The 26948-nt window shown below is 41.0% G+C and overlaps 1 protein-coding gene across 4 annotated transcripts in view; it reads left to right on the forward strand.

Moving 5' to 3' along the window:
* Positions 1 to 26948, forward strand: part of CDHR1 (cadherin related family member 1) — a 73254-nt gene that overhangs the window by 1790 nt on the left and 44516 nt on the right. Inside the window, exons 2-8 of one of the 4 annotated variants that reach the window (XM_039719593.1) lie at positions 2029 to 2233; positions 6177 to 6321; positions 8682 to 8744; positions 11309 to 13598; positions 18828 to 18948; positions 22136 to 22193; positions 24876 to 25012. In XM_039719593.1, the coding sequence (XP_039575527.1) occupies positions 22156 to 22193; positions 24876 to 25012 (175 nt within the window). In that variant the 5' untranslated portion in view covers positions 2029 to 2233; positions 6177 to 6321; positions 8682 to 8744; ... (1 more) ...; positions 18828 to 18948; positions 22136 to 22155. Of the gene's footprint in view, positions 1 to 2028; positions 2234 to 3619; positions 6322 to 8681; positions 8745 to 11308; positions 13599 to 18827; positions 18949 to 22135; positions 22194 to 24875; positions 25013 to 26067; positions 26557 to 26948 lie in introns of those variants that run through there. The other 3 variants (XM_039719594.1, XM_039719596.1, XM_039719595.1) reach the window with 3 other exon arrangements.

Raw genomic sequence — 26948 nt, forward strand, 5'->3', positions numbered from 1 at the left:
CAGTCATCAAGAAAGAGAGATGGGGAAAGGAAGACAGGCTCTTGCAACACAGGAAACAATCCATCAGTCTGTGGCAGCCGTGGTGGGGGTGGCTGCTCAGACCTGGCACCTGGCACTGCAGGGCAGCTGCTGCAAGGGCACATCACCTTGTGGCGCAAGGATTGACATCAGGCTCTAGCCCAGCATTCACTCACCCCATTTTTCAAATACCACACAGAGCTGGCAAACACAAACCCAGCATGTCTGAGAGTGATGGCTTTTAGTTCTAGCCACCTCTCCTTTGCCAGTGATGAATAGGAGTAGGTCCAGAAAATACCATCTTTGCTAATTCCTTCACTCAGTTTTGACACCATTTGGTGTGTGCCTGCAGTCATCATTAAGCTTCTGAACAAATCTTTAGTACTGCTGTAAGGCATTTCTTTTATGAGCTTGTGCGCAGGAGCTAAACCTTTGCTGCAATATAGTGGTGTTTGTTTTTCTTTGTATGAATGAGCAACATTAATACATTATGTAGTACATAGTTACATTTTGTACTCTTGCTAGTGAAGAACACCAAAGAGAACTACTGAAACTGTTTTTTAATTATCAGTTTCCTTTAAAGAAAAAGCATGACATCACATTCTTGTAATGTTGGTCAACAAAAATTGAAGTGGGATAGGGAAGAAAACTAAAAGCTTCTAAGCACTATCAGAGAAAAAATTTAAATTTTAACTGGAAAGGTCAAGAGTAAATATAACTATGAAAAAGACTAACTTTACATTTTTATAAATTGTATCATGGTCTGCATATCTATGGAAGTACCAGACTTCTTCCTGGACACTAACTCAGCACCACTGCACTGGTGAGATAGCAGAGGCATGATAATGTACTTGTGTTGAGGTAATGGCTTTGGTGTTACAGGTCTTCCCTTACTACCTGCAAGTGTAAAATCAGCATCATCCCACCTAGATTGGACATGATATGTTGCACATCTACAGACCCTACCAAGTCACCTTATTCCTGACTGTTGTGAGATCCATTCAGAGATGAAGATCTCTTTTTTTTTTCCTAAGCAATGCAATACGTCCTCATCCTTCCCTGTCTTTTCTAAGAAAAATGATGCTACAAGTTAAAAAAACCCAGCAGGCTGAAAAACCAAATACAAATTGCATGCCTTGTAGCACTACATTCTTTAAGGACTTCTGAAGAACTTGTAGGAGCAAGAGCCACTGATCAGATTCCTCCTCCTGCCCAAGACAATGTAAGAAAACAAAATTCCCCATGTGTTTTACAAATTATATTTGAGTCCCAAGGGGATGAGAAGCTGAAATGCAGAAATCTCACTCTGTTTATGTCTCATACACAGATGGATTCATACAGAACTTGGGCTCTTAAAAAACTTCAGCAGAGTTCCCCTAGCCCATCAAATTTTCACCTGAAAGTAAAGCCATTGCTGCTGAAGTCTTTTTTCTTTTACTGCTTCCTAGTCACATAAAGTACAACTGAGGTGACCATAAATGCTTTAGTGGACAGACTGTGTTCAGTGCATTGAAGTGGTGCCCAGTAAACTGGATTGTGGGATTTTAGCAAGCTGACAACAATGGAACAGTCCATCAGCAATGGGACATTCTCCTCAAATGTCTCTCTGTTGGAGGCGGCAGGAAGAAAAGTTGAAATTCATACCATTTTAGAAATGAAAAGATCTTTAGCCTCTAAATTCCTTAGTTCAAGTTCTGGACTTTTTTACCAACTATGTAATAGTTTGTATGAAACAAACTTGTTTGTATGAGTTGATTAGCATATCTACAATGTACAGAATAACCAGAAAGAGGTGACAGTGGCCAAGTAACAGCATTAGGACAAAACATTCTGTTATCTCTGCAACCACCTCCTATCAGATAGCAGAGACAGGGTTTATTCATGTCTTTAAGAAAGAGATTAATATGCAGAACAATCTCAAAATCTTTCCAAATGCCTAGGGGCTGACATCTGCACAGTATTTTCGATTTTGGAGGCTTTCCAGCTGAAGTAAACACCTTATCTATTCAGGAGAAAGAGTGAGATGCCTGCCCAGACATCTGTCATTGTACCCTCTTCACTTCCTCTTACCAAGTTTTCTGGAATGAAGCATTGGGAGCATTGGGCAGCCAGACTAGTTGCTTTTGCAGAAGACCAGACAGACTTCATATTCTTCTGTCATCTTTCTGAAAAACAAAGTGCTGAGTGAAACAAGGACGAATCCTTTAGAGCCATGGTAAGTGGCAAGAGGGATAATCTTCCATGCTTAGGTGCCTGTTGTTTCCCTACTTCTGGGAGAAGTAACATGCAGTGGGAACAGATCTGCTTCATGGTGGGAAGGTTACACTCCATAATGAGAAGGTTACACAGCTCCTCTCATCACCCTGTCATGGAAGTGTGAGCTCTGGCAGATTACCTGTCAAAAACAGTCTCTTAAATCACATCTTGCCTGAACTAGAAGACTGGGCTACCACAAAGAAATGTTTCCATCACACATAGCACACTGAACACTGTGCCTAATGTAAGTTTTTCTGGCCTGAACCCTTGCCTCATTTCATTATCCTGTTTAGAAGCCTACAGCAACCAGATAAACCACATCTAAAGCTTGAAAAACTAGAGAGAGAACACATCAACTAAGCAGGGAGAAAAGGAGAACATCTGTTTTTTCACATTTGCCACATTCCCAGCAGGAGGAAGGTTAAAACTAAGCAAACGCAAAATAAAAACAGCTTCCATTTTAATAGCACTATCTAGCACAGTGACTTGTGAAGAGAATGGAGTGTACACACAGAGTCTGGACACCCTGAACAGCACACAGATTCACAGACACACCAGCTGGCAGCTCTGCAGAGGCTTTACTTGCAGGCACAAGGTAAGGAGTGGCAGGACACTCATTGAAAAAGCTGTGTCAAAAATGGTTTAAACCTTGTTCAAGGACAGTCTTCAAAGTGTTTATCAGCTCACCATAAAACTGCTAGAAGAAATTATAACGTCAGTCTTGTCCTTCATTCTGATCCTTGTTAGTATATCCCACATGTTGTCACTCCTGCTTCTGATACAGTGACTGCTACTGCAGCCTTCAGCTTCTACACTATGTTCCCTCCTTCAAAAACAGACATGCTCCTGGATAACTGTTGGTTCACCATAAGTGGTCTATATTGAATTAAATTAACTTTGTATCCTTAAAGTTCTTAAATATTTCCTGCCTTCTCACAGCTCAAAAGTTAGTTTCATTTAGCTCTAAATTTAACAAAACCATTTGCTCCAACTGTGTTATTCTCCTTATGTCACAAACAGCTGTTTAAACCTGGTTAGAAGAAATTTTCATATACAAAATACAGATTCTTCTTAGAATGGCATGACCTTTAAAAAGTATTAGTGAATCTTATATTAACATACCACTTCCAGAAATAATGACTCTGAAGATTGCAAATTTAAGAGTTTTGGCAAGCACAAATGGAGACTCTGGATCATGCCTTAATTTAACATTAAGAAATAAAACTACTTTCTTTAAGATATTGAGAGACATCCTATGTGGCTTTTGAACACCAGGTATTAATGTGAACATAATGCAAGTCTCAGGATGCATCCCTTATTTCCCTGGATGATACAGAAATACCTCTGCACTCAATTTCAACCTTTTTTTCAACTGGAAAAATGTACAGCAGCTGCTGCTCATTTAATAAAATTCCTGTCCTACAGAAGACTATCATACAGATGGTTCAGACTTCCAGCTGACAGACCCTAAGGACACAGGTTAGCAGGCTATTTACTAATATGTGGTTTTATTCCATCTCCTGTCTCCAGCCATTCCCTTGACACAGTTCTGTCTCATTGTTTTGTATAGTCTGTAACCTTATTTGGTAAAGACTTTTATCTCAGGACAAGTCTAAAGATTATGCTAGGTCATTGCTTCTGGTCTTCCATTTTCAGTTTGCTTAACATTTCCTGTACCATTAGCATTTATAGAAGCATATGAAACAGGGCATTGAGAATTACAGGGTTTAACCACAGCAAAGATCATCTTTTACAGCCTGAAATTTAAGATATAAAGCACAGGAATTTCTTCTGAAAGTATTCAGTTTAGGAGGAAAAATGTCTTCCTTAGCTACGTTTCTTCTCAAAACTGGTAAGCAAGATACAGTGCATGGACCCCAATACCTACTCAAAAGAATCTCTCAAGGTTTGCAACTACACCTCTCAATTGGTGAAAATAAACAAATAAATTGCAATATCCTCACCCCAGTAAGTTATATTGATAAATTCATGCAGTATTTTAGTTTTAGAAGGTTTTCAGGTTTTCTCTTTCCATTCCTAGAGCAGCCTGACAGTAAGACAGCACAAACTCCTCAAACAGATGCCATCCTTGAAAAAATTGGTGCTTGTTCCTATCAAACCCCTCTCTGGGGCTTTTGGGTGTGCAGTGATGACTGTACAGGTTTGCCTCATTTCCCCTCATAGTAGCTGGAAGGCTTGGATTGTTGTAACAGGAGACCAAGTAGCAGCCTGCCTCTTCCGCACAGAAAACAAGTGGGGCATTCAGGTAGTACACGCTGGTTTTTTTTTGCTTGGGGTGATTGGTAAAGTCACAGTGCAGTGACTTAAAAAAACAAGTCTTTGTAAATAACTTCCATTGCCAATATTATGTTGTGAATATTTCAGAAGAAAGATGGGGTGTTTTGAAGTATATGTTGGCAGCACTTTTTGTTTCAATGAGCATAGTTGGAAATGTCAGTAGCCATTACGTGATGAGGTTCTGTTTTGCAAGTCATCTCCCATCTTACCTGGTTGCTTTTCTGTATTCATTTTTTATTTTGTGTCATGCACACGAAAAGAGAAGGCGATGCTTCTAGTTTAGGCTAAAAATACATGAAAAATTATTTGGGTATCATTGTGGTCTAACCCCAGCTGGCAACTAAGCCCCACACAGCCATTCACTCACTTTCCCCAGTACATGAGCTGAAACTTTCTCAGAAAGTGTGATGCAGATAAAATACTGTACTTACCTGGTGAAATCCTTGCTTCAGTGCTACTCAGACAGCCTGATGGAATGTTGCAGAAAAATTACTCTCCTACCAATCCTTTCTTGTGCCTTATTGACATTTCAGATTTTCTGCAAACCTTTGCGAGTAGGCTGACCGGCTCCATTTTACATTCTTAGTTTATGTTGGGATTTATGTTATTTGATTCAGTCCTAACCAGCAAAATTGTTCAGTTTAGAAGTACAAAATAAGGACTCACACCCACATGTTTCAATATTCAAAAGAAGCCTGAGATCATAACAGCAACATTGTTGTCATTCATCTTTCTCTGCATCAACTGAACTGTAGAAGTCCCTCCTGACCTGCTCAGCAGGGAGATGAACTAACAGCCTTACTACAGGCTGAACAAGGTGTGCCAGTGTGAGGCAGGGCTTTCATAAAGCACTTTGAAGGTAATACTATCTTGTAGCAAGTTTTGTTAGTGATTTCATTCTTGAACCTTGGTAATGCTGGCCTTGGCAAACAAAAAAGGCTGTCAGGCATTAGCAATCTTCACCATATATGGATATTGCTAGGTAGGACTGCAGAAATAAGCTTTTGGGGCTAAATTTGGTAGATAAAGGGGTGACCCAGTTTGGAAGGCTGCTGATGAATGCAAGAAACAAGCTAAATCCCAAACCTGAAATAGAAAACCTCTAAAACAGGTGCTGGGAGCAATATTTGTGCACCAGAGTGAAGCCTTTTATCCTGCTGTAATTCCAGGTCTGGGTGGCTTGCAGATACTGCTCCCACCTATTAAGGCTACATAACTTTTAACATATTGTGTTGTTAGAGACCCAAATCTTACCAGATTAAGCTGAGAGAATTGAATGCTCTCAAACCTGGACTTTTTGCCTTTTTTAAGAGACATGGTTCTATAGTTGATCACTCCTTAAAGGACTTTTTTTTTTTGAAGTACACTCTGTGAACCTTGATACTATGTTGAATTTGATGACTTCTTAATCTTAACTGTTAGCTGGAATCTTCACAACTTAATTATTCAGATATAATGGAAACTGAGATGTTAATACTAAACTCAGAAATCTGCTGCTTAACCAGCTGTCTTGTTAATTATGGTAACAACACACTGGCAATTGCTTTGATTAAAACACCCTGGGTTTGGTTTGCCTTTTCATTCCCCAATCACTGTCCATACAGATTCAGTTCTGCTGTGCTCTCTCCCTTGCTAAGCGTGCAGAGGAGCACACCAGGTCCTCTGGAGAGGCTGCTGTGAAGCACAGGACAAGGACTCTGCCTCAGAACATCCCTGTGTACTTTAATGCTTCAAGCTCCTGTGTAACTGGTAAGGAACTCTCTACGCTCCCTCATTCTGAGTAAATTGCTTCTTGAAATAGGAAGTGCTGTTTCTTTTCATCTGTTGAGGTACAATACAAAGGCCAACTCTCCACCCATTCTGAACATAACATTCCTTTGGCACTGTCTTATAAAAAGCTGAGGTTGTGCTGGAGGAGACCAAGACACTCCTTCAGCCTCCTCAGAAACGTCTCGTGACTGGTTGGAAGGATGAAGCTCCTGGCACTTTGTGGCTTTTTGTTTGTCTGTCTTTTGTGCCTCAATGTCTTTGTTGCAGAAGGTACAGTACTATAGTCTTCTAATACAGCTTTCTCTTTTCCTTTTCTTTCCTTTTTTGATATAAAATGCTTATTTACTATGTCGATTTTAATTAAAGGAAACAAACAGAGCTTGACAATGAAAAGGAGGATTGAGCTTAGAAAAGGACTTAGACTGCACAATGTGGTAGCATATCAGTGCTTTGGTTTGTACAGTAGTATTTCCTCTGCCATAGCCTGGTGCACAGCATGATTAACTTTTACCTTAATCTGTGTTCTGAAATCTGCTCTTCTGAAAATACATTCTCTTATATTTTCCCAGTAGATAACCAGCCATCCACCAATGTAAAAATAGTATAATTTTCTCAGTAGTGGGAAATGTGTTAATGGAAAAAGCTTCTACCCTTATGAAATAAGAGAACATGAATCTGGTTAACAGAGTATATGATAAGTTCTTTATAGAACAGTGAAACAAATCAGAGTCTCTTCTCACCTTCAATCAGTCTAAACTTTGTTTTCCTTTGTTTTTTTGTTGGTTGGTTGGGATTTTTTACCACTGATAATCAACATTTCATCTGAAGTACCTTGAGGCACTTAGTTACCATTTTGCAGTATTCCAAATTCACAGAGCAGTTAAAATCCTGAAAACAGAGGATTTCCCATCTGTCTATGGCCACATCTCTGCAGATGTCCTTGTGCATTTGCAGAAGGACAGTTCAGTAGCATTTTTAAATTGAGAGGTGCAATCTAGAGTTACCTGTGCAGATTTGTTTAATATTGTGAATCTCTGAGACTCATCATGATTTTTCACAGTGTGTATTTTATACAAGATTTAGAGAACAAATGTGAGATAAAGAAAAACAAATAAGCTAAGTGTCCAAAGGTCAGGAGCAGCAGACTTGCCATGCTTGATATTTTCTAGAAACCTTTCTAAGAATAGTTTTATGTGTAAATATGAGCATGGACAAACACGTGGTAGCTGTTTTTCTAACTGGTTAAGTCAGCTGCCCAGTTTTGTCATTTACTGGTGTCTGTGCTGGTAGAGCTATTTGCCAGAGGAGTGGTACCTGAAGCCCTTCTGCTCTCTTTGCCTTTTCTACTTCTTTTTATTCAGGTCTTTCCATAACACTTGAGAAAGACTTTAGGAACAGTGCAAGGGGAGTTGTAGAATTTCTAGAATGTTTTCAGGAGCATAAAGGAAGCCTGTCCAGGAAGGACAGGAGATGGCCCTATCAATAAAACACAAATGAATACCTGCCACTTCCCATAATAGTGTTTCCTCCTTGTTGATGTGCATGGTACTTCCATGAGTCACAAGGTGGGGAGGAAGCGTGCAAAGGACACTGTTCCTTATCTGTAAGCATAGATGTCAAAGTAAAAGTGTCTGGGTGTGCAAGATAAATGTACTTTGCATGTTAAACCTGTTACATCAGAACTAAATTATGGTGGTATGATAGCTCAGCCTCCATCACCAGCCTGGACTGTAAACTGTGCCTCAGTGATTTCCAGAAACATTGACCATATGTTAGATTTTGTCGAGGAGAAATCATCTATCTCTGTCCTTTCTGCTCCACCCCAGCTCCAGAGTAAACCCTTTTCTCCCCCCTTTATTGTGACCAGCACTGTGGTCAACTGCAGTCAACAGCTCACTGTGTGTGGTGGGAGGGAATATTTCAGTGGCTTTGCCCATCCAAAGCAATTTATTCTACATTCCTGTGCATCTGGACACAGAGGTGCTCTTTTTTTCCTGTTGGTAATTTTTTATATTTTCTTAAGGTGGTGTAACTGTAATCGTATTGCCTGCCAGTGTGACATTTTGAAGGATAAAGAAATCTTTACAATGTGTATCTGATGCATCTATGAGTAATGATGGAAAAGAGCAAATCAGTTCCTGTTCCACACTAGGGACAAAGCTGTGCAGGGATCTATAAATCAGTCATGATAATCCTTTGTTTTACAGATCTCTCCACACAAGAATGTCAGTGGTAAATACAGTAAGCAGAATGTCTGTGGACTCTGACACATTTACTGTATGGGTACAGTTATTTGCATTACCTGTCTCCACTGATAATGTATTATTTTTCACCCTTAGGGCAGAAGGGTAGAAGACGCTGCTGCTCAAAAGCATCCCAACTCAACAAAAATGCACATAAAGGTAAAAAGATTTACAGTTTCATTAGATGAATTAGGTAATCATAAGAGAGAAATCACAACATTCTGGATTTTTTCCATCTGTAAACTTAACAGAATTTTCTATGCAGGTAAATATTAGCTTCAATGAATCACTGAGAACTTGTTCTCCTTTTCTTAGGAAACTTACTGAGTCTTTGGATTGGGAAGAAATGAGATTAGAAGAGATTAGAACCCATTTAACGCCCATTGTATAAAACAATCAAGATAAATGTGATCAAGTCTGATTAAAGGAGTGTCAATGTTCCTCATTGATAAGAGCAGTTGCAGAAGTGAAATATTATCCTGGCTTTGCCCTGCTGTATTCCATCACCATTCATCTGTGGCTGTATTCATCTTTGTTTTGAGAGATCAACCAAAGCGTGGTTCTGTAAATTCCCAAAAATCCAATTTTTGAACCCACAGCTTTACCAGGAAAAAGAATTAGCTCAGATTGAATTTGTTCTAAATATGTGCATGTAAAGACTGTGCAAGTACATCATATCCCTGGTTTCAGTGAGACCTCAGTGGGAAAAAAGCTAAACCATGAAAATGTCTAGGATAAAAGGATTAGTATGCTCTTTAGAATCTTAGCATCTTAAATCTTAATGTTTCTAAATTCAATGAAATGTCTAGCTGATAACTTCTGTTAAACTCTAAAGATAAAGAATTTGACCTAGAATAGTTTATTTCCTATTTCTAATCTTTTAATCATAAAATTACTAATTTGAAGTTCTGAACAAATTCATTCTAGCTGATAAAATATCTTAAATGCTTTATTACTTTTTATATTTAGATAACTTAGGTGGAAATCTTTGTGTTACTCCACAGTTTTCCTTTAACTGGAGCCTTTCCTTCCTGTCCAGTCTCCCAGTGCTGAATCATGGGCTCTGTTTTATAGGCAGAGTCCCATTGGTACCAGGAGCAGTGAACAAACTGCAGAATTATTATGGGTCAGGGGTTTGTAGCTGTCTGGGGCTCCTCATTTAATCAGCAGGTGTAGTAGCAACTGAGGACTTGAGCAATAGCAGGTTCCCAGCTGGCCCACAAGGCCTGGGCGGATGTGCAGTGCCAGAGGTACAGAGGTGGCCTCTGTCACTCCTGGCCTGAGCTGGATTGCACGTGCTGCTGCCTGCCTGATCCTGCACCTTTTCCACATTACTGAGACTTCATGTGATCAGCACATGAAGTGCTGTTACTATTCAATCTGAGTACTTTCTGCTATCTGACAAAATTGGGGGTGTTTCAGTCTTTTTTACACGCAACAGGCATGAAAACTCTCTGCTAAAAGTGCTTGCAAAGAGAATGTTCCTTTGAAAGCAGACTGCTGTTTCCTGGGGATGAAGTCCAGTGATGCTGGTCTCACAGAGAAGGTGTTGTGCTGAGGGGGAGAAAGGAGTACAAAGGAAGCACTCCATTAAAACCTGTAAATTCATCACAAAGATCTCCTACAGACGGAATCTGAAATGCTTTCCTGTGCTGCAAACACAGTAATATTTTACGATCTTTGCTTGTCCCATTACACTGTGTAGAGTAATGTCTCGGAGCATTCCAATATGCTTACTGTAATCATCTGCTGTCCTTACCTGCAGCCAAACCTTTTTTAGGTCAGGGGTTGTTGTTTATTTGCTTCCATATAAGGTGCATCTTTCTGCTGCAAATTACTTCCTCAGATCTGCTTGTATCAAAATGCTTGATCTGAATTGGTTTCTACTCTTATTGAAAGGCAGTTGTTAAAGCTTGGGCCTAATGCAGCAACTGCCCAAAGCTGAATTCTTCTGTTTTAATGTGCGGTCTTTGACCGGAATTGTACAATGTTGGCTTTGTTTTGTATTGTTGCTATGAGATGTCTGGGTGACTTGTGCTGGCTTTTTTAGGGGGTTATTACTTGCTTTATAGTCTGCAGGAAAAGCACAGGGACTGTTTTTCAGCATTGCTCTGCACTGTTCTCTGTGCTGGGCAATTGCCATGGGCAAGCTGCAAAACCACTTGGAGACCAGCTCAGTGTGGCTTGAGGAGAGGGTTATGTATAACCATATATAACCAGACTGGTTACTTCTTTTGAAGCAAAACCACTGATTTCCTAGAATGTTGTCATTCCAGCAGAAACAACTGCTGTCCCTGAAAGCAGATGCTTCAAGCCAATGTCAATCTATGGCTTCTGTCCAGGAAAAAGGGAGAATGTGATGATAGTAAGGGGAAGATACTGTTTAATGTGTCAGTTGAAGAATTCAAGCTCTGGAGAGACAGTAGCATCATCCTTTGTCTATGAAGACCTTCACCTGACTATAGAAACTTCCAGCAGCAGCAAACTTGCAGTGATTGAGCACCCTCACTAAAGGGAAAGCTGGGAGTCAGTGACCTCCAGCAACTAATGAAAAGGGGAAAAAAAATTGCCATCACATTCCTGTTTATTTTCAGATCACTGCTAATCTAAGCCTGCCCACTCAAACATGGCTGAATTTCAGATACTAAAGTTTTGTGCTGTTCTTCACACTCCCAATTAAACAAATCTCTCAATTTTCTCTCTTTTTCATGTTTGTTTTACAGGTGCAAGTTTTAAAATTGCTCCAGTGGAAAAAAGGAGACCTTGCAAGCCTTGTTCTCCGCGAGTCCCTCCGTTTTCTGGACCACTTCCACAGCTAAAATAAGCAGACTGAGAGGAGGCTGAAAAGCATCTGCCTACATGCACAACCAACAGTGCCTCACTGTCTTGAGGACCCTCCTTTCACAGACAGGACATGAGTGTACATTGCTTTCTGTCTGGAGAAAGGCTTCATTACTTTGTGTTAATTCATTCCTTCATTCAGGCACCTTTGATAGTATTAACCTGGCAGAAAGAGTCTGGCAAAGCTGTCTGGCTGTCACCAGACTTTGTGTTTGTGGAATATTCTTCTGTACCAAGCAGGGATTTAGCTCCTCAAGTAAGAGAATGAGGAAAGCTGGTTGAAGAGGTAGCTGAATTGTACTGGTTTGCATTTCTAAATGCCTTTTAGGCATTCCATTGCCTAAAAGGTGGTGAAGGGTTGATGCTTTTGTTTCTAGTTATCAGTATACATGCATATTTAACCTTTTCTTCAATCATTTATTTTATAGTAACAAAGGTGTTTGTTTATATGATCATCAATCATTGATGATTTTTCCTGCAGCTCTCATGCTTGATGCTTGCAATCCACTTGGAAGTAAATTTCTACAAATGATAAAAATATCATCATTTACAAAGGGCTGAGGAACTAGATAAGCAGATTATTAAAATAGTGGTGATTGGCCAGATTCAAGTAAGCTTTTCAATATGTCTTCCAAGGGGGCTAAATCTGACTTTAAAATCAAAGTGGCCTGGTTTTAACTGCCTTAAGAGTGTCATCAGGTGGTTATTGAAGAGCATACTGAAAAGATATTAAACCTAATCAGATTTCATCTGTTCCTCTGAAGCCAGAAGGCAGCTGTTCTTTCAAGACAGCAGAATTGTGTGATCACCTCAACAAACAAAGCTTACTGGAGCATGAAATAAATGCTAAGAATAATACCAAAGGGCTGAATAACAGAGAAACTGAAGCACCTGCTGATACTTTAGCCATGTATCATCTGTCCTTTCCTAACTGTCCTCTGTGTTGCCGCTATTTCTCTGCCTGGGGGAGAGTCCTTAAAACTGAATTACTTGCTTGTTCATAAATTCAGTTCTCCTTCTAGTGAATATGAGGAGGAGTAGAAACCTTTTCTGCTGCTGGGTAAATTGCAGATTGCAAATAGTAATTTTTCTGTCAGTCCTCATAGTACTACTCTTTCTGTTAACATAATTGTCAGTATGATAGAAATGGTTTCAGTGCCCTTCACAATTTGGGGGGAGTTGAATGGGAACAGTCAGAGGTCTGTTGTAACTCACACAGGCAAATGCAATTCCAAAAGGTCAGGTTTATGGGCACTTGCTCAGGGTCCTGCTCTTATTGAGAATGTTTCTATTGTACTGAACAATTGAACCTATTCCTGGCTCTTCTGTGTGCTTGCTATTACTTTATTTTCATATTGGTTTTGAGAGTAGGTAGATCTGACACTCAGCTTCCTATTTTTGAAGACCTGACCATGCATAGCATTTTTTATATCAAGGATAAAGGAACTGCCAGTCCTCCTTGCAAGACCTCTGAATCAGGAGGTTGATGAAGGAACTGTGTTTCACTGTTCAGTTGCTGATCAGGGGGGCAGCATATTTTATTTCTATTGTTTTGTGGAGCTCACAGAAAAAATCTGTAGAATATTAATGACAAGTAAATGTAAAAAATATTTTTGGTATTGTTTGCAGCAGAGTTTTTCTCTGTAAAATATGGCCATGTGTTTACAAGTCTGTATAAAGCCTCACTACAAGGTTTGAGGATTCTCTTTTCTAATGTGAGTTTAAGGCCTTTTATATCTGAAAAATGTTCCAATATTTTCCTCTTTGCCTTACACCCTCCAAGCAGCATGCTCTAAACTCTCCAGCCTCCTTCAGGCAAAATGTTCCCTCTGATAAAAAAAGCATAAGCTGTAGAGACCACTAACACAATTCTTACAGAAATATTCTGTGTAGAGACACAATTTGTGGTGATTGGGGTGGGGCTGTGGCAGAGCCTCATCAGCAATGGGCACAGCTGTGAGCAGCAGGTGAGCAGCACTGACAGCAATGAGCCAGGGAGTGCGCAGGGACACTGACCAACCACCAAAGGGAGCAGAGGGCACACAGGGGCAGTGCATCAACGTGAGGGGATAAAAGGCTGGGCTGAGGAGCAAGAAGGGCAATGCTTGCAGCTCCTTGTGGAGTGGAGTGATGTTACTCTGTATGGGCAGACACCTGAAGCCTTCTGATGTGGTATGGTGTTACTGTGTATGGGTGAATGTCTGAGGCCTTCTGAAATTGTGTGGTGATGCTCTCTCTGTGGTGGCTGTCTGGACTGTGGCGTGTGCTGTGACAACTCTGGATCTCTGGAGAGATCCCAGCACATAGTTTAATGTACTTTAGTAGGCTTCAGTCCCTGGTTGGGGGCTGTTCCAGCTAAAGATACTACTTGTCTAAAGTCCTAGCCTTGGCTGAGCAGACTACAGCAGGAACCTCCAAATAATTTCAGCATGGATTGTGACTGCTGCCCAAATGCTTTGTTGCTTCTTACAGAGGTATAGAATGTTGTTGTGTCCTCTTGAAAGTAATTCCTCAGCAGACTTTGACTCTTATGTACCAGGCCATTTCCCCATGTGCTTACAACAGAGCTACCATCTGATCATGGTTTCACTTACAGGCATCTGTTGTTTCTTTGTATTTTCCTTTCACTTCTACATGTATTTGTCTGGCATTACCGGAAGAGAAACATATTTGTTCAGTGGCTTTTCAAAATACACAAGCTGTATGCTTATATAAAGTACATTTATCTTGTCCAAGCTGACAAATGCATTTTTTGTGGCTGTGTTTGTGTGTGCAGTCGGCTGTCAAGCAAGTAAATTGCACAGGCTTTAAGTTGCAATAAAGATGTTTTTGAAGTGTCTCTATGCCTGACAGAACAGATGCTGAATCCTGGTCTGACCCTGCCAATTAAGTGAGGCAGGTGCCTCCTCACTTTGTTTACAGCTTAATACCACCAGCTAACACCAAATCGGCCTGTTTTATTTGGCACTGACTGTGAATTGTCAGGAGCACAGGAGAAATGATCCCTACTGACAGGATTCTTGGTTTAGAGGCAAGTTTTTGGGATATCTTTTCTAACTAGGTAGTAGGAGAAATAAAAATCTGTATTCTTTATACAAAATGTTATCGCAAAATCTGTAATGGGGGCTCTTGACATTGGCTTTTCAGCTCTCTAGACTGGCTCACAACTCAAGGGCCTGGGTATCCTCAAGGAATTCATGATTTTGGCTCTAGAGAAGTTCTGTTTATCTAAAATGTGGACTACAGGGGCAACTTCTTGTGATCCCATTTGCCAGGAAAACTACACTTCATGAGAAATGTCATCTCAAACAATAATCTCAGCTGGAATATAAAAGCAGAAGGATGTTTCTTGTGTAGATACATGGCTAACTCTTGCCAAAACTGAATAGAAGACTCATGGTGGCTTCAGTATTCATTGGATCAAGTCTGAGGACCTGTTGCCTGACTGTTTTGTCCAAAGTTATTGCTAGATAGATTTAGGAAAATGTTGTCAGATTGTGCAGGCAGGTCAGATGCATATGCATTTTTTACCAAAGTTTTTTCTGAGGAGAATTTGTTCAAAGCTTGTCTCTTTTGTCCCTCTTGTAGATTGAGGGGAAAACCCACTTATACGTGTCTTTTTTACTTCAGCTGTCACTAGATATAAGCAGTTATCTTTACCATAGCTAAGTGCTCTGCAGGACTAATTTTTTGAATTGCTGTTGGGGAGCAAGGAGAGCTCCCTAATGGCAAGAGCAAGGGTGTTGGTTCCAATCCACGTGTGCTTTCAGTATTATAAGACTTAGAGCAGCCATTGGATAATCTACCTTGCTTTTGAACACATGACTGTTCCATCATGCTTTGTCTTCTGATGTTAGAGCAGGGCTCTCAGTACTGAAGGAATTCCCAAGAATTACTCCTGTTTTCAGTGTCTCAGTAGTGGATCTCTGCTAGAAACATTCAGGATATGGATTTGTTCACCTTGTCATTCAACCTTTGTGCCAATATCTGTTTCTGTTTTTAACATGTACTGACTGTGCGTATATTTAAGTGTGAGGGATTTAAGCCCACGTTTCCAGGCTGATATTCCACAAGGGAGCTAAGGACAGATTTCCTATAGGATAAGCACCTTACACTCACAATGCCATCTGGTCAGGCTCTGAACACGCTATCAGAGAAATCAGGTCACTATGTGCCTGTGAATGATCCTCAGGTGAACGTGACTAGTCTGGCTTCCGCAGCCTCACAGCCACAACCACCTCAGCTGATTTGTGGAGTAAGGAATTTACAATTAAAAATTGTAAAGCATGTATATTTTATTCCAGCAGGAATAATGTTGCAGGTATGTTTTATTCCAGCAGGAATAGTGTTGCAGATGTGTTTTAATCCAGCTGGGATGCATGAGGGATATTTCCACCAAAGACATGCGTACGTGGTGATTGCAGGTTTAAATATATATTGATCCCCCAAGCCCACACCTCCCTGCCTGCCCATTCCCTGCACAGAGTCTTTGGTGGTTGTGGGTGGGTTTGTTTGATGAAGTAACATCATCTTCCTTGATGTTCGCTGCTTGGCAGTGGTGGTTTGGCTTTCTCTTATGTCAGTTTGTCCTGGCCAAAACCAGGAGCCTGGTTCATGCTGGCTCCTTGAGCAAAAGGTTCTGCTTTATGGATTTCAACAATACCTGAGTCTTGTTTTACTAAGTTTTGTCTTTATGGCCTTTACCTAGCAACTAAATTGTTATATGTTCTGTTACAAGTTGTCTCTACTTAGCAGGTTACATTCCTGTAACAAACTGTGTTCTGTACTGTTAAATAAGCTATATATATTTCTCTTTTCCTCCACCTGCCTAAGTACATTAAATGCTTCTAAAATTCTGAATTTTCATATACATATATGGTTCCCATATCACAGTTCTCCCAAGAAGCTCTCACACCAGGCTCAGTTGGCCGGACACTCAGGCTGCAGCTGGGATGTTCCTTTAGGAGCTGATTGCTCCCAGCTGCTCATACAGCACAGGCACTCAGGGCTGATGATTTACGCCTGGTCTAGGAGGCACTGGGACCCCAGCATTCAAAGGTTCCACCACACAAAAATGCCTGTTTGTTCACTGCCCAGCAGGCACCTGTGCATGTAGGGTCACAGTTTGTGGTGATTGGGGGTGGGCACGGCTGTGAGTAGCACTGGCAGCAATGAGCCAGGGAGTGCCCAGGGGCACTGACCAACCTCCAAAGGGAGCAGAGGGCACACAGGGGCAGTGTGAGGGGATAAAAGGCTGGGCTGAAGAATCAGAAGGGCAATGCTTGCAGCCTTCTGGAGTGAAATGATGTATGGGTTGAAGAGGCTGGGCTGAAGAATAAGAAGGGCAATGCTTGCAGCCTCCTGGAGTGGAATGATGAAATGATGTATGGGTTGAAGCCTTCTGAAATTGTGTGGTGACATTCTGTGTATTGTGGCCATCTCAACTGCAGCATGTGCTGCGACACATACAATCATTTAACTGCACTGCTGTCACTCCATTTGTGATGTGTGCTGCAGTCACAGCAATGGTTGCATCCTGGCTAAAGGAACTCTGAGTGCAAAAGCCAAAGAGCAACAGGGTTTCCCCTCAAGCACCTGACAAGCAAGGTGCTGCTTAGGTCAGTGAAGAAGAGTGTGTTTCTGTTGGGTTTTGTCATGTTGTTTGGTCTTCAGCACTGATGCCAACCTCAAGGAGGCAAAAAGATGTATTCCTGAGGCATCCTTTGGTGCTCGCCTGGTCTCTGAAAAGCAATTCTCTGTAGCATTCAAATTGTCTCCCAAAACTGAGATGCACTGGAAAATGCTGTCTTTGCTAGGTGGGTCCTCCAGACAAAGCTTCCTGTTTGCATTGTCCCAGAACCCTGTGTCCCAGTCAGTGCCAGTTGTGTGATCTGTTCACTGAGCAATGCTAAAACCTATTTGCATCACAGATTTCTTCCCAAGGGATCAGTATGCCTGTATAGGAAGATGTTTTCATAAAAGAAAAAAAAAAGTGTGAAAAAGTCCATCTGTTTATGAATGTTATCAGAGAAACAGTGAGGTGGTTGAGAACAAGACTCTGTATGAGCTGAGATAATGCAGCAGTGTGTTCAAGTCCCTCTTTAAAGGATTCTTTTTGACTCAGTGGCTTTCCAGTTTTTAACTTCCATTACTTGGGAAACCATAAATGATGGCAATTGTCACTGTGCTCTTATCTTGATGTTGTTTGAGTGTACCAAGGTTAAACAATTCAGCATTTTCCTTTTACTTAGTTAAATACATACCAATACTGCTGCTTTATTCTGCACACATCTTCAGGAGCATGGTTGATGAAAAGAGAGAAAGCACTCTGTGTGTCTTGACCTTAACCTCGTAAGCTCCACCTTTGATAGTCTTTGAAAGGAGCTCCTCTTAAATTTCCATTTAAGTCAGGACTCAGCAGTTTTTAGAACAGATCCTTGAGTCTGAGCCGTAAAGTCAATCTACTCTTCATAATTTTATTATAAAATGTGCTTTGCACTTTTTCCTGTCTTTTTGAACAAAACTTTCTATTTCCTTCTCCAAGATTCTTTCCATGCTTTCTTTTGTTTCTAACATGTCAAGTCTTCCTCCTTGTTAGTTCTCATTGAATAGAAAATTTATATTTTGCCTCTTGGCATGATGGTCCCTCACCTCTTCTTTGTCTATGTGGGATCTCAAAGAAATTCTGCAGGTGAATTTCCTCAACTACTGAACTACATTAATTTGTCTCCATGAAAATCTGTCCATGAGATTGACTGGAGTGTATATTTTCAAAAAATATCTTGTAAAATGGGGCTGCATTGCTTTTTTTTGCTTTCAGACACTAATTTTGTACCAAGGACACTTAGAGGATTTGAACATCTCTGTTTCAAGGCTCCATCTTAAAGCCACAGTATGAGAAGGGATTTTTCTGTCATTTAATTTGTATTTCAGCATTCACTGCAGTAACTTTGGACTGTATAATCTTAGTTAGCAGATGTGGAAGTCTTTTCTCAAATATTTTATTAATTCCTCAACATCTATTGTTGAGATTCTTGCTATGTAATTCTCTTGATTTATCTTATTGATAGATTGTTAAAAAAAAAGCCAAGTAAGTACAGCATTTTGAGCTAAAGTACTAGAAAGTGTGGGAGGAGATGGTGAGAGCACAGTGCTCATAGGCAGAGCTAGTAGGAATGAAGAGACAATATTTAGGATCTCACCAGGTTAAACTATTTGATTTGAGAACCATATACACACAATGATTTTAGAAATCTCTCCAGGCAAAGAGTAGATAGCTGATGGAAAATGCAAGTGGGAATAGAGCAACAGTCTCATGTGTTTTGGAGGTAAATTACTTCAAAGCTGAGTATTTAATATTCTTGGAATAGAAAATCTGTTGACACATAGCTTGTTTTCTAGGTAAGGACAAGCACTGCTTTGGTATAAGGCTGCCTGGGTACTCGGGTTTCCTCTGGACACAGCAATCCAAGGCAAAGGCTGGTGTGTGCCCTGGCCAGTGGGATCTCCATCCCCTAACAAGGTAAGTACCTTGTCACTTAGTCCAGTATGAGGGTTGCTGACTTGTGGGATTCCCTTTGGAGAATGGTTTAAGGCACACACCTGAATTCCCAAGAGAGATCATCAGAAGAGCCACCTGCAGTCACAGTGTCATACATTTATGAATCATACATTTATCTGAGTGAAATCCAGGGGCTGCATCACCCCTGTGGCCAAAGTGCTGCTGTGGTTCAGAGCTGATCTCTAGCAAGGGCTTTGGTTCACCTCAGTCTTTGCATTCATGCCATTCCTGTCCTGAACAGCTGAGTCTGGTCAGACATGGCAGTGAAAGGAGCATGTTTCATTTTCATACATCCCCTGGTTCAACAAGTCATGTTACAGTCTTGTAAGCAGGACATCCACACAGGGATATCCATGGCATGCACACCAGCCAGGAGATTTATGGGGAGAACACAAGTGCTTCTTTGCTCTGCCTAAACAAGTATCATTATTTTTCTCAGCCACACTGAGTAAACTATAAAATCTTGATTTATTCATTATTCACACCCCAACTCTGAGTTATATGTATAATTTTTACAGGCAAAACAATGAACAATACTACTTCTTTCATAAATAACTTGGACTGCCTGTCTGCTGCTAAATGGCATCCTTCACACAGATCTGTGTCATGCTCCACAGCACCACATCCATCACAGATCACGCTGCTGGACTGAATGTAGGCTATCTAAATATACCTGGATATTCTAGGGACTATTTGTTCATTTTCCATCCCTGTCAAAAGAAAATGAGGAGAGTGATTCGTAGCTCCAAAGAAGCAAAGTTACTGAATTGTAAATGGATTTTGCAGTGGTCTTTAAAAGCCTCTAAGCTAGCAAAATGGATAGTAGGAACTTTAATTACTTCGCAGTTGCAGAAAATGTTCCCCTTTTCTCAGTAACCTGCAGCACCTTTTTTTGCAAATGCTATAAAACACTTTTTGGCAGACTAAAACCAGGAGAAGCTGTATCTGAGATAAGTTCTCCCAGGATTTCCCGAAACCTCTGCTGCCACCCACAGTGAATGACCATAACTCATGATAAATCATGGAGGCAAATGCTCTGATATTTTTGGTGGGTAGGCTAGCATTTTTTTTGATGGGATGAAAGTACCATCTTTTACCTGTGTGGAAAAAATGCCCACCACATTTTGTTGGGAAAGCACTTTGTTGTCTGTTTTAAAGCCACTGTGGAAATGCTAAAACTGGTAGATATTGGATGTTTGCACTCCCTCTGTTTTCCTGACATTGTAATTTCTTAATTCCTTTGGAGATAAGAACATCATAGCTGAGTGTTCCTGTTCTTGTTATCCAAAATGGGGGTGGGGGGTGTTCAAACCCAAGGGGCTCAAGTCGATATAATGCTTGTAGTCACCTCTCTAAATCTTGCTTTTTCTTTCCATGAATTGGGAATGTTTTCCTTCTTCTGCTCTGTGGCTGTATCTTCCTGAACCAGTTGAGTTACAAAGTCTTTTCATGCTGTGTGTTTTATCAGACTAATTTTTTTCTGATGAGGGTGATGAAGTACTGGCAGAGGCTGCCCTGAGAAGCTGTAGATGCCCTGTCCATGGAAACATTCAGGAGCAACCTGATCTAGTTGAAGATGTCCTTGCTTGTTGCAGGGCTTTGGACTATATGCGCTTTAAAGGTTCCTTCCAGCACAAACCTTTCTATGGTACTGCCCAGGTTTCACCATTCTCCTGCACACTGCTGAGGTTTAGCATGGCTGCTTAGTGGAGCTGAAATATAAAAAAGGATGCATAGACAGCTGAGTTACAGCTCATGCTGTTCATTAAATTCCTTAAACCAAACAGTACAGTGTTGCTTTCAGCCTGGAATTACTGAACTAAGAGATGTTTATAAATTTAACCAAGGTCATTCATGATCACATCAGTATCTTTTGATTACTTTTATATGAATTTAATGATCTTGAGCTGATTATTTAATGATCTTGGGCTGACTGTGTGTGCTAGATATGAAAACCCCCGTGTGTCAGAACTGTAACAATAAGCTCATTTTCTTTTTAGAATGTTAAATTCGTTCAATTAATTGCAAGAAAATAAAAGTGAGAGGAAGAAAGAGGTGTTTATTTGTTTGCATGTTAATGTGTCATGACTACTAAAATTTCCACGTCATTTTAACAAATTTGCCTTTCCTAAGTGATGAGAGTGGGCTGTGGGGTGATGCATAAACTCTCATTTAGGAAGTGGCATATTTGTTCTGGCAACTGGGAGGATCAGAGTTTAGTGATAATGGCCAAGGACTCAAGCACACATCTCTGATTAGAATTAACCACCTAGATATAGGACTGATTCTCTTTTGTAGTTCCTACTGAGCAATGTTTGACCTATTGCAAGTCTGTTTCTCTCTCACAGCTGGTAATTCAAAATGTAGAGAAGGACCTTGAAGACTTTTGAGGAACTTTAGTCTTTTCTCTTCTCTCCCACCAAGAAACTAGGTTCTTGCAGACTCCCCTGTTCCTATAGTTTCTCCCAGCAATCAGACAGAAGGTATGGTGCAGTGCTATGAAAGTGTAAAATCTGGGTCATGTAAAATTCTTCACCACCAAAACTAGTCATCTGAAATGTAATCAATAGCTGTTCCTGGATTTCCAGCATCATCTGTATTCTGTATTAATGGAAATTGGTGGAGAGTGATGATATGCCCCAGTACAAGTCATCTCTCAGTCCTTTCAGGGAGATTTTTAGGAGGAGAAATTATGTTGTTTGGGCTGGCAGGAGTGTTTTGTTTGGTTCATGGTGGGAGCTGTGTGATTAACTGAGTCTCAGCTCTGGTGAAACAAGAGTGCTCTGAGCCCTCCCAGGGCAGGACCACTGCAAAATCCAGCCAGGCAGCAAACACCCAGGCAACAAGTGTGATCATTACATTTACCTTACCTCGGCATTCCTGCTGCTCCTAAGCTGTTTGGAGATCAGCTGAGACAACTCATGCTCACACCATGCTGTGGGACTTGCTACTGCACTGACCCTTTGGTGTGCAAGGGACAGCCCAGCTGGGGCCAGGGTTGTTAGGGTGTCTGTCTTACCTGTGGTTTATGTCATGGTCCCTTCCTTTGTTTTCAAGCTAAAAAACAACTTCCCAATCACTTTCAAAGATGTGAGAATAGAGAGAGTTTTGAGAACATTTGACTGAGGTTCATTTCTCTCTGTTGCAGAATTGCATGAGGAATTCTGAATGAAGTGTGCTGTGCATAATGCCTCCAGGTATCAATGGTAAGTCCCACAGCCTGTTATAGCATGTGATTTACAAAGAGAATGCCACAGTGTGATTTGGTGTCTTTCTGCACATGCTGAGGTTTATATAAAGGGTGCAGCACTTTCTATGTTGTATTTATTGACACGCACAAATGTGCACACAAAAAATGCTGAGTACTCCTCTCCAGGGTAATGCCTAATGTCGTATATACCCCAAATTCAATAAGCATATAAAAAAAGTAGCTTGAGCTGTTGTTATATGAGTGTGAACTTTATTACTTATCAATACTTGTCCAGAGCATAGAAGAGAGGAAAATGGAAACACAAAATCTGAAGACAGCACATAGTAGCTAAAAAAGGAAAGCAGGACAGCAGAAAATAATATCTGTCATTTTTTTCATTTTATTTTTCTCATGATTTTTAAATTGCAAATGCATGTAAGCATCCAAAAGCTGATCAAAATGCAACTCATGAAAGCCTCCCATTTATATGCCAAGCAGGCATGGCCCAGGTGGGCAGCTCTAATGTGGTTGCCCTGAGGTGGAAGGGCCACCCACGGTGTGGAAAGAGTAATTTCCCTCCGTGCCAGCTCAGTCAGTGCCCTCTGCTCAGCCTGTCAGCACAGGTGGCAGCAGGTGCCAGCTGGGATTCCAGTGGCACAACAGGGCACTCACTCCCTCAGCTGTGAACACAACTCCCACTGCCCCCACCCCAAGCTCCTGGTGGCATTGCTGTGCAGTGTGAGGGGCTGTGCTCCTGGGAAAGTTTAGGTGCTGTTTTATGTTGGCACCTGCTGCCAGTTCTAGTCTGGCCAACATTTTAGGCTGTGCTTTGGGACTAGGCTCAAGAGCAGCTGTCTTTGTGGGACCCACAATTCCCCCATTCAGGGTTGTGTGAACAGAAAAAGTGCAGCTCTTGGTAGTTGGTGAAAGCCCCTTTCTTGTCAGCCATATTTTATTAAGGAGGATTACTAGTCTTAAGCTTAAGTATTAGGGCTAAAAAAGTGAACATGGTAGGGCCCAGGGTTTTCCAAGATTCTCAAAGGCTCAAAGAGATGAAAGATAACAGGGCAGGAGCTGGCCTTGTGGGTGGCTGGTGTTGTGTCTGGCCCCTGTGCCCAGCAATGATCTGGTTTCATGTTCCCCTTTGTCTCAGGGGAAAAAAAGCACCCATGGCTCAAGGCATCCCAGGGGGCTTCTCACTGCACAACCCAGAAGTTCTACAGCCATGCAGTTGTACACCCTATTTCACCTCAGCTGTGCTCAGAGGAGAGGAAGTCTGAAAAATATTCACTGCATTATTGTAGCAGCCTTCAACATCTAAACTTAAATTGTATAAAAATTCAGGTTGTCTAACAAGCTCCGGTAGATATTGCTAATCAGTCACCCAAGCTTCTGTTCTGAAGCTATTGGAATCTTTTCTGGATGTTTTTTGTACTGAATAGTAAACAAAACCCTGGGAAACCAGTTGGTCGTTGGTCCAGATCATGTGGGTATATTTGAGATCAGATGGGTATATTTCATTTTTCTTTTATGTTTCTTGTTACTTGATATGCTAAAGATGTACAAAATAGCAAGTTTCTTGTATATAGAGAGAGGGATCCTACCATTCCCAAAAATGTTGGGACAGAAGGTATTGCTTTCCTGAAACTCCCTCCTTTTCTTCCAAAGGAGAAAATTCATCAAAATAAGCCTGGATCCATGAGCTGTGTTGGTTTTGATCAAAGTATATTTTCTGACAGAAAAAACAACTCTGTCACATGTTGCTGTGTTAGGTATGGATCTGACTGTGCATAGACACATATTAGCTAGGTTTTCAAACTGTAAGGAGATTAAGAGCTCAAACTCATTGAAATTCAGGAGGGAGGCATTTTGCTTCCTTGGAGATGCAGGCCCTAGAGATTCAGATCCCCAGGGGATGAAACCAGGGGAACAGACAGCTATTAACTTTGACAACAGCTCTCCATCACTTGTTCTAGGAAAATTCTCTCTAGAAAAAAAAAACCAAAACATATTGTTAGTTCTGGGTTGAGGAGGCAGATGAGAAGACATTTAGGTGCTATTTATATTTTCTTTTGGGCACCATGCAGATCTATTTCTGTGATTTTGTCAGTGGTTTAATACTATTTTTGACAGAGATGGGATGATTAAATCTACAACAGGGACTAAATTTATATCCATCTTCTATATGTGTATCTGCTCCCACACAGTTTTCAGCTTTGGATCCCCATATCATGAATTTAAATGCACTAAAAATACATTTGTTTTTCATAGTTGCCTGCTGCAGGTTTCCCTGAGCTTTACAGGCCACTGCTGCAGTCACAGATCAGTTCAACATGGAGCTTTTGTAAATAGTGCTCTACAAATATAATCATACAGAGCCAGAACAAAGGTCTGATCTCACAGGAGATGGTCAGAAAGAGATCAAGATATCAAAGAGCCTACCCCTGATTGAACTTCCAACCTTCTGGCAGGTCATAATGTAGTGCTGAACTGAACCAGGGTTTGCATCTGTGTCATGACATTTGTTAGTCATCAGCAAACCCAGTCTTCATTAATTTGTCTCATGCATTTGCAGCCTTCTTTTGCTCTCTGTGCCATTCTCTGGTAAATTCCATTATGGGTGATGAGTTTTGTTAATATTGGCCCAAGAGTTTTGCTTTTCTCCTTTGGAGAGCCTTACAGCTGACCTGTTCTGCAGGCAGAGGTGTCCTGCCAGCAGCACTGTGGATCCCAGGGGATCTGCAGGCACCCACAAGCCCTGTCCACAGCATGGGAGCAGCACAGCACTGTCTGCAGCAAAGGCCTCTCCTGTGGCCCCCTCCAGCATTTGTCAGGGTAAGGTACACTATAAATGTGTGACAGGATCCAGCTGTCAGCTCCCTCTCTAGGAAAAATATACTGGAGCTGCCCAGCCTGTCCCTGCCCTCCATGAGTGATGGATGAGAGCAATCCCTGGAGCCCTGCCCATCTTCAGCTCTGCACCCCACAGGGCTGGGAGGGGAGACTCTGTCTGTGGGCTCATGCCTGGGGAACAATCACCTGCTCCCTTCTGCAGCTTCAGCAAACAGTGATAAAACATGGGTGACTGAGGGAGCCAAAGCTTCCTCTGCTGCCCTGTGTGAAGCTGCTTCCTGCCTCTGCACCTGCTTGCAGTGTTTCCACTGCATGTGCCCCCCTCACCTGTGCCACTGCAGCCACCCAGCCTGTGAAGCTTCTGCCACTTCTTAAAGCACTGTCATGGGGAGCTCTTTGACTGATCAGCTTCTTGGACATGTCTTTCACTCTGGCCCTTAATTAACCCAGAAAACTCCATTAACACATCCTTAAAGAGCAAGTGCTCTGCTGCAGGTCAGGTTTAAACAGCTCAGCTCCAATGTAAACACCTCAGGTCTTGGCAGCCAGGTGCTGCAGGATCGCAGTCACAGAATCACCTGAGCTGGAGGGGACCACAAGTGTGTATGTGACCATTGAGTCACATACTGCCACTGACGGAGCTCCTTTCAGACAGGTTTGTATTTTTAGTTATGTATGTTTTTATATGTATTTTTCGTTAGTGAAAACACTTTCTGTATGTCAAACCAAGCAATTTGAAAAAGCTGTTCTGTTAACTTTTTCAGTGTGTTGATGGTTAAACACACTTCTCAGTATGTTGGAAATTTCCTGCTGAAAGTAAAAGATGCTTTCAGCAATTCATGCTGTTTAAGAATTAAATGATCAGGCCAACTCATAAAAAGAACATTTTGACTTCTGCATTTTTAATATGCAATGTTGTGTATTTTTTTGCTATCATATGTGCTTTCTTTTAAATTGTAACAATAATTTCTATTGTTTTTGCTAATACTAGATTTTCTTCTTTTGTAGTTTCTCACGATTACCAGAGCTAAAATGAATATAAACTTCTTTTAGCTCTTAAAGCACCTTAGAGAATTAAAGATAGAGTTCAGAAAGAAAACAAATTTCTACTTTGCCTTCTCCCTGACTTGTGTGTTTGGACAGAGAAATACAGTACTGAAAGCAAAACATGAGAGTTACACTGATTCCTCCAAATCTTGTCTCAGAGATGAGTCCCACAGCTCCCTGCAAAGTAATTGGTCTAATTAGGTGGTAGGAAGGAGCTTCTTTAAATTCCTCAGAAATTAAGACGTGTCATCCGCTTAACATCTTAGCATCTGTTACTGCCTCTTCCACATTTCTCTGCTACATCAGTCTGAAGGGCACTTTCCTGGACATTTCAGAGAGATAAAAAAATAAAAATAAATAAAACCAACAAAAACCAAGCCCTTATAACACAGAAGAAGTTGGCTCTTTCTTCAGTGGGATGAAGCATGTAAGGCATTTCACCCCCTCCTTATTTCTCAGTTTGGTGCATGTTTGCCTGGGTGAGTACAATAATCACTTTGTTAAGTAAAATATAGGAGAATACAAGCATAACCTTAAATCCTGTAGTTATCCTTACTGATTTGGTAATGTTGTTCTGAAATATTTTCCATGGCAACTGGTCCTTGTGCAAATGTTACACTCTGTGTTTATATATTTGCAGTTTTGTTTCAAATTGGCTATTTTGAATCTCTAACAGTCAGTCAGTAGAATGACAACTAATTGTTTTTTGTTTTGTTTTTTTTTAAACTTTGCTGTTGTCTGGCAGCAAGTAAGTATTTAATTATGGCTAATTGCTCATGTAGTAGGCATAATTTTAAGGCAGGATGTGCTTAGAACACTGGGTAAGGTACCGAGGCACTGAGAAAGTTTCAGGCTTGTATGTGTAGAGTAG

This window comes from Passer montanus, unplaced genomic scaffold (genome assembly GCF_014805655.1).
Source record: "Passer montanus isolate IOZ18808 unplaced genomic scaffold, ASM1480565v1 scaffold42, whole genome shotgun sequence".
In the NCBI taxonomy this organism is placed as follows: Eukaryota; Metazoa; Chordata; class Aves; order Passeriformes; family Passeridae; genus Passer; species Passer montanus.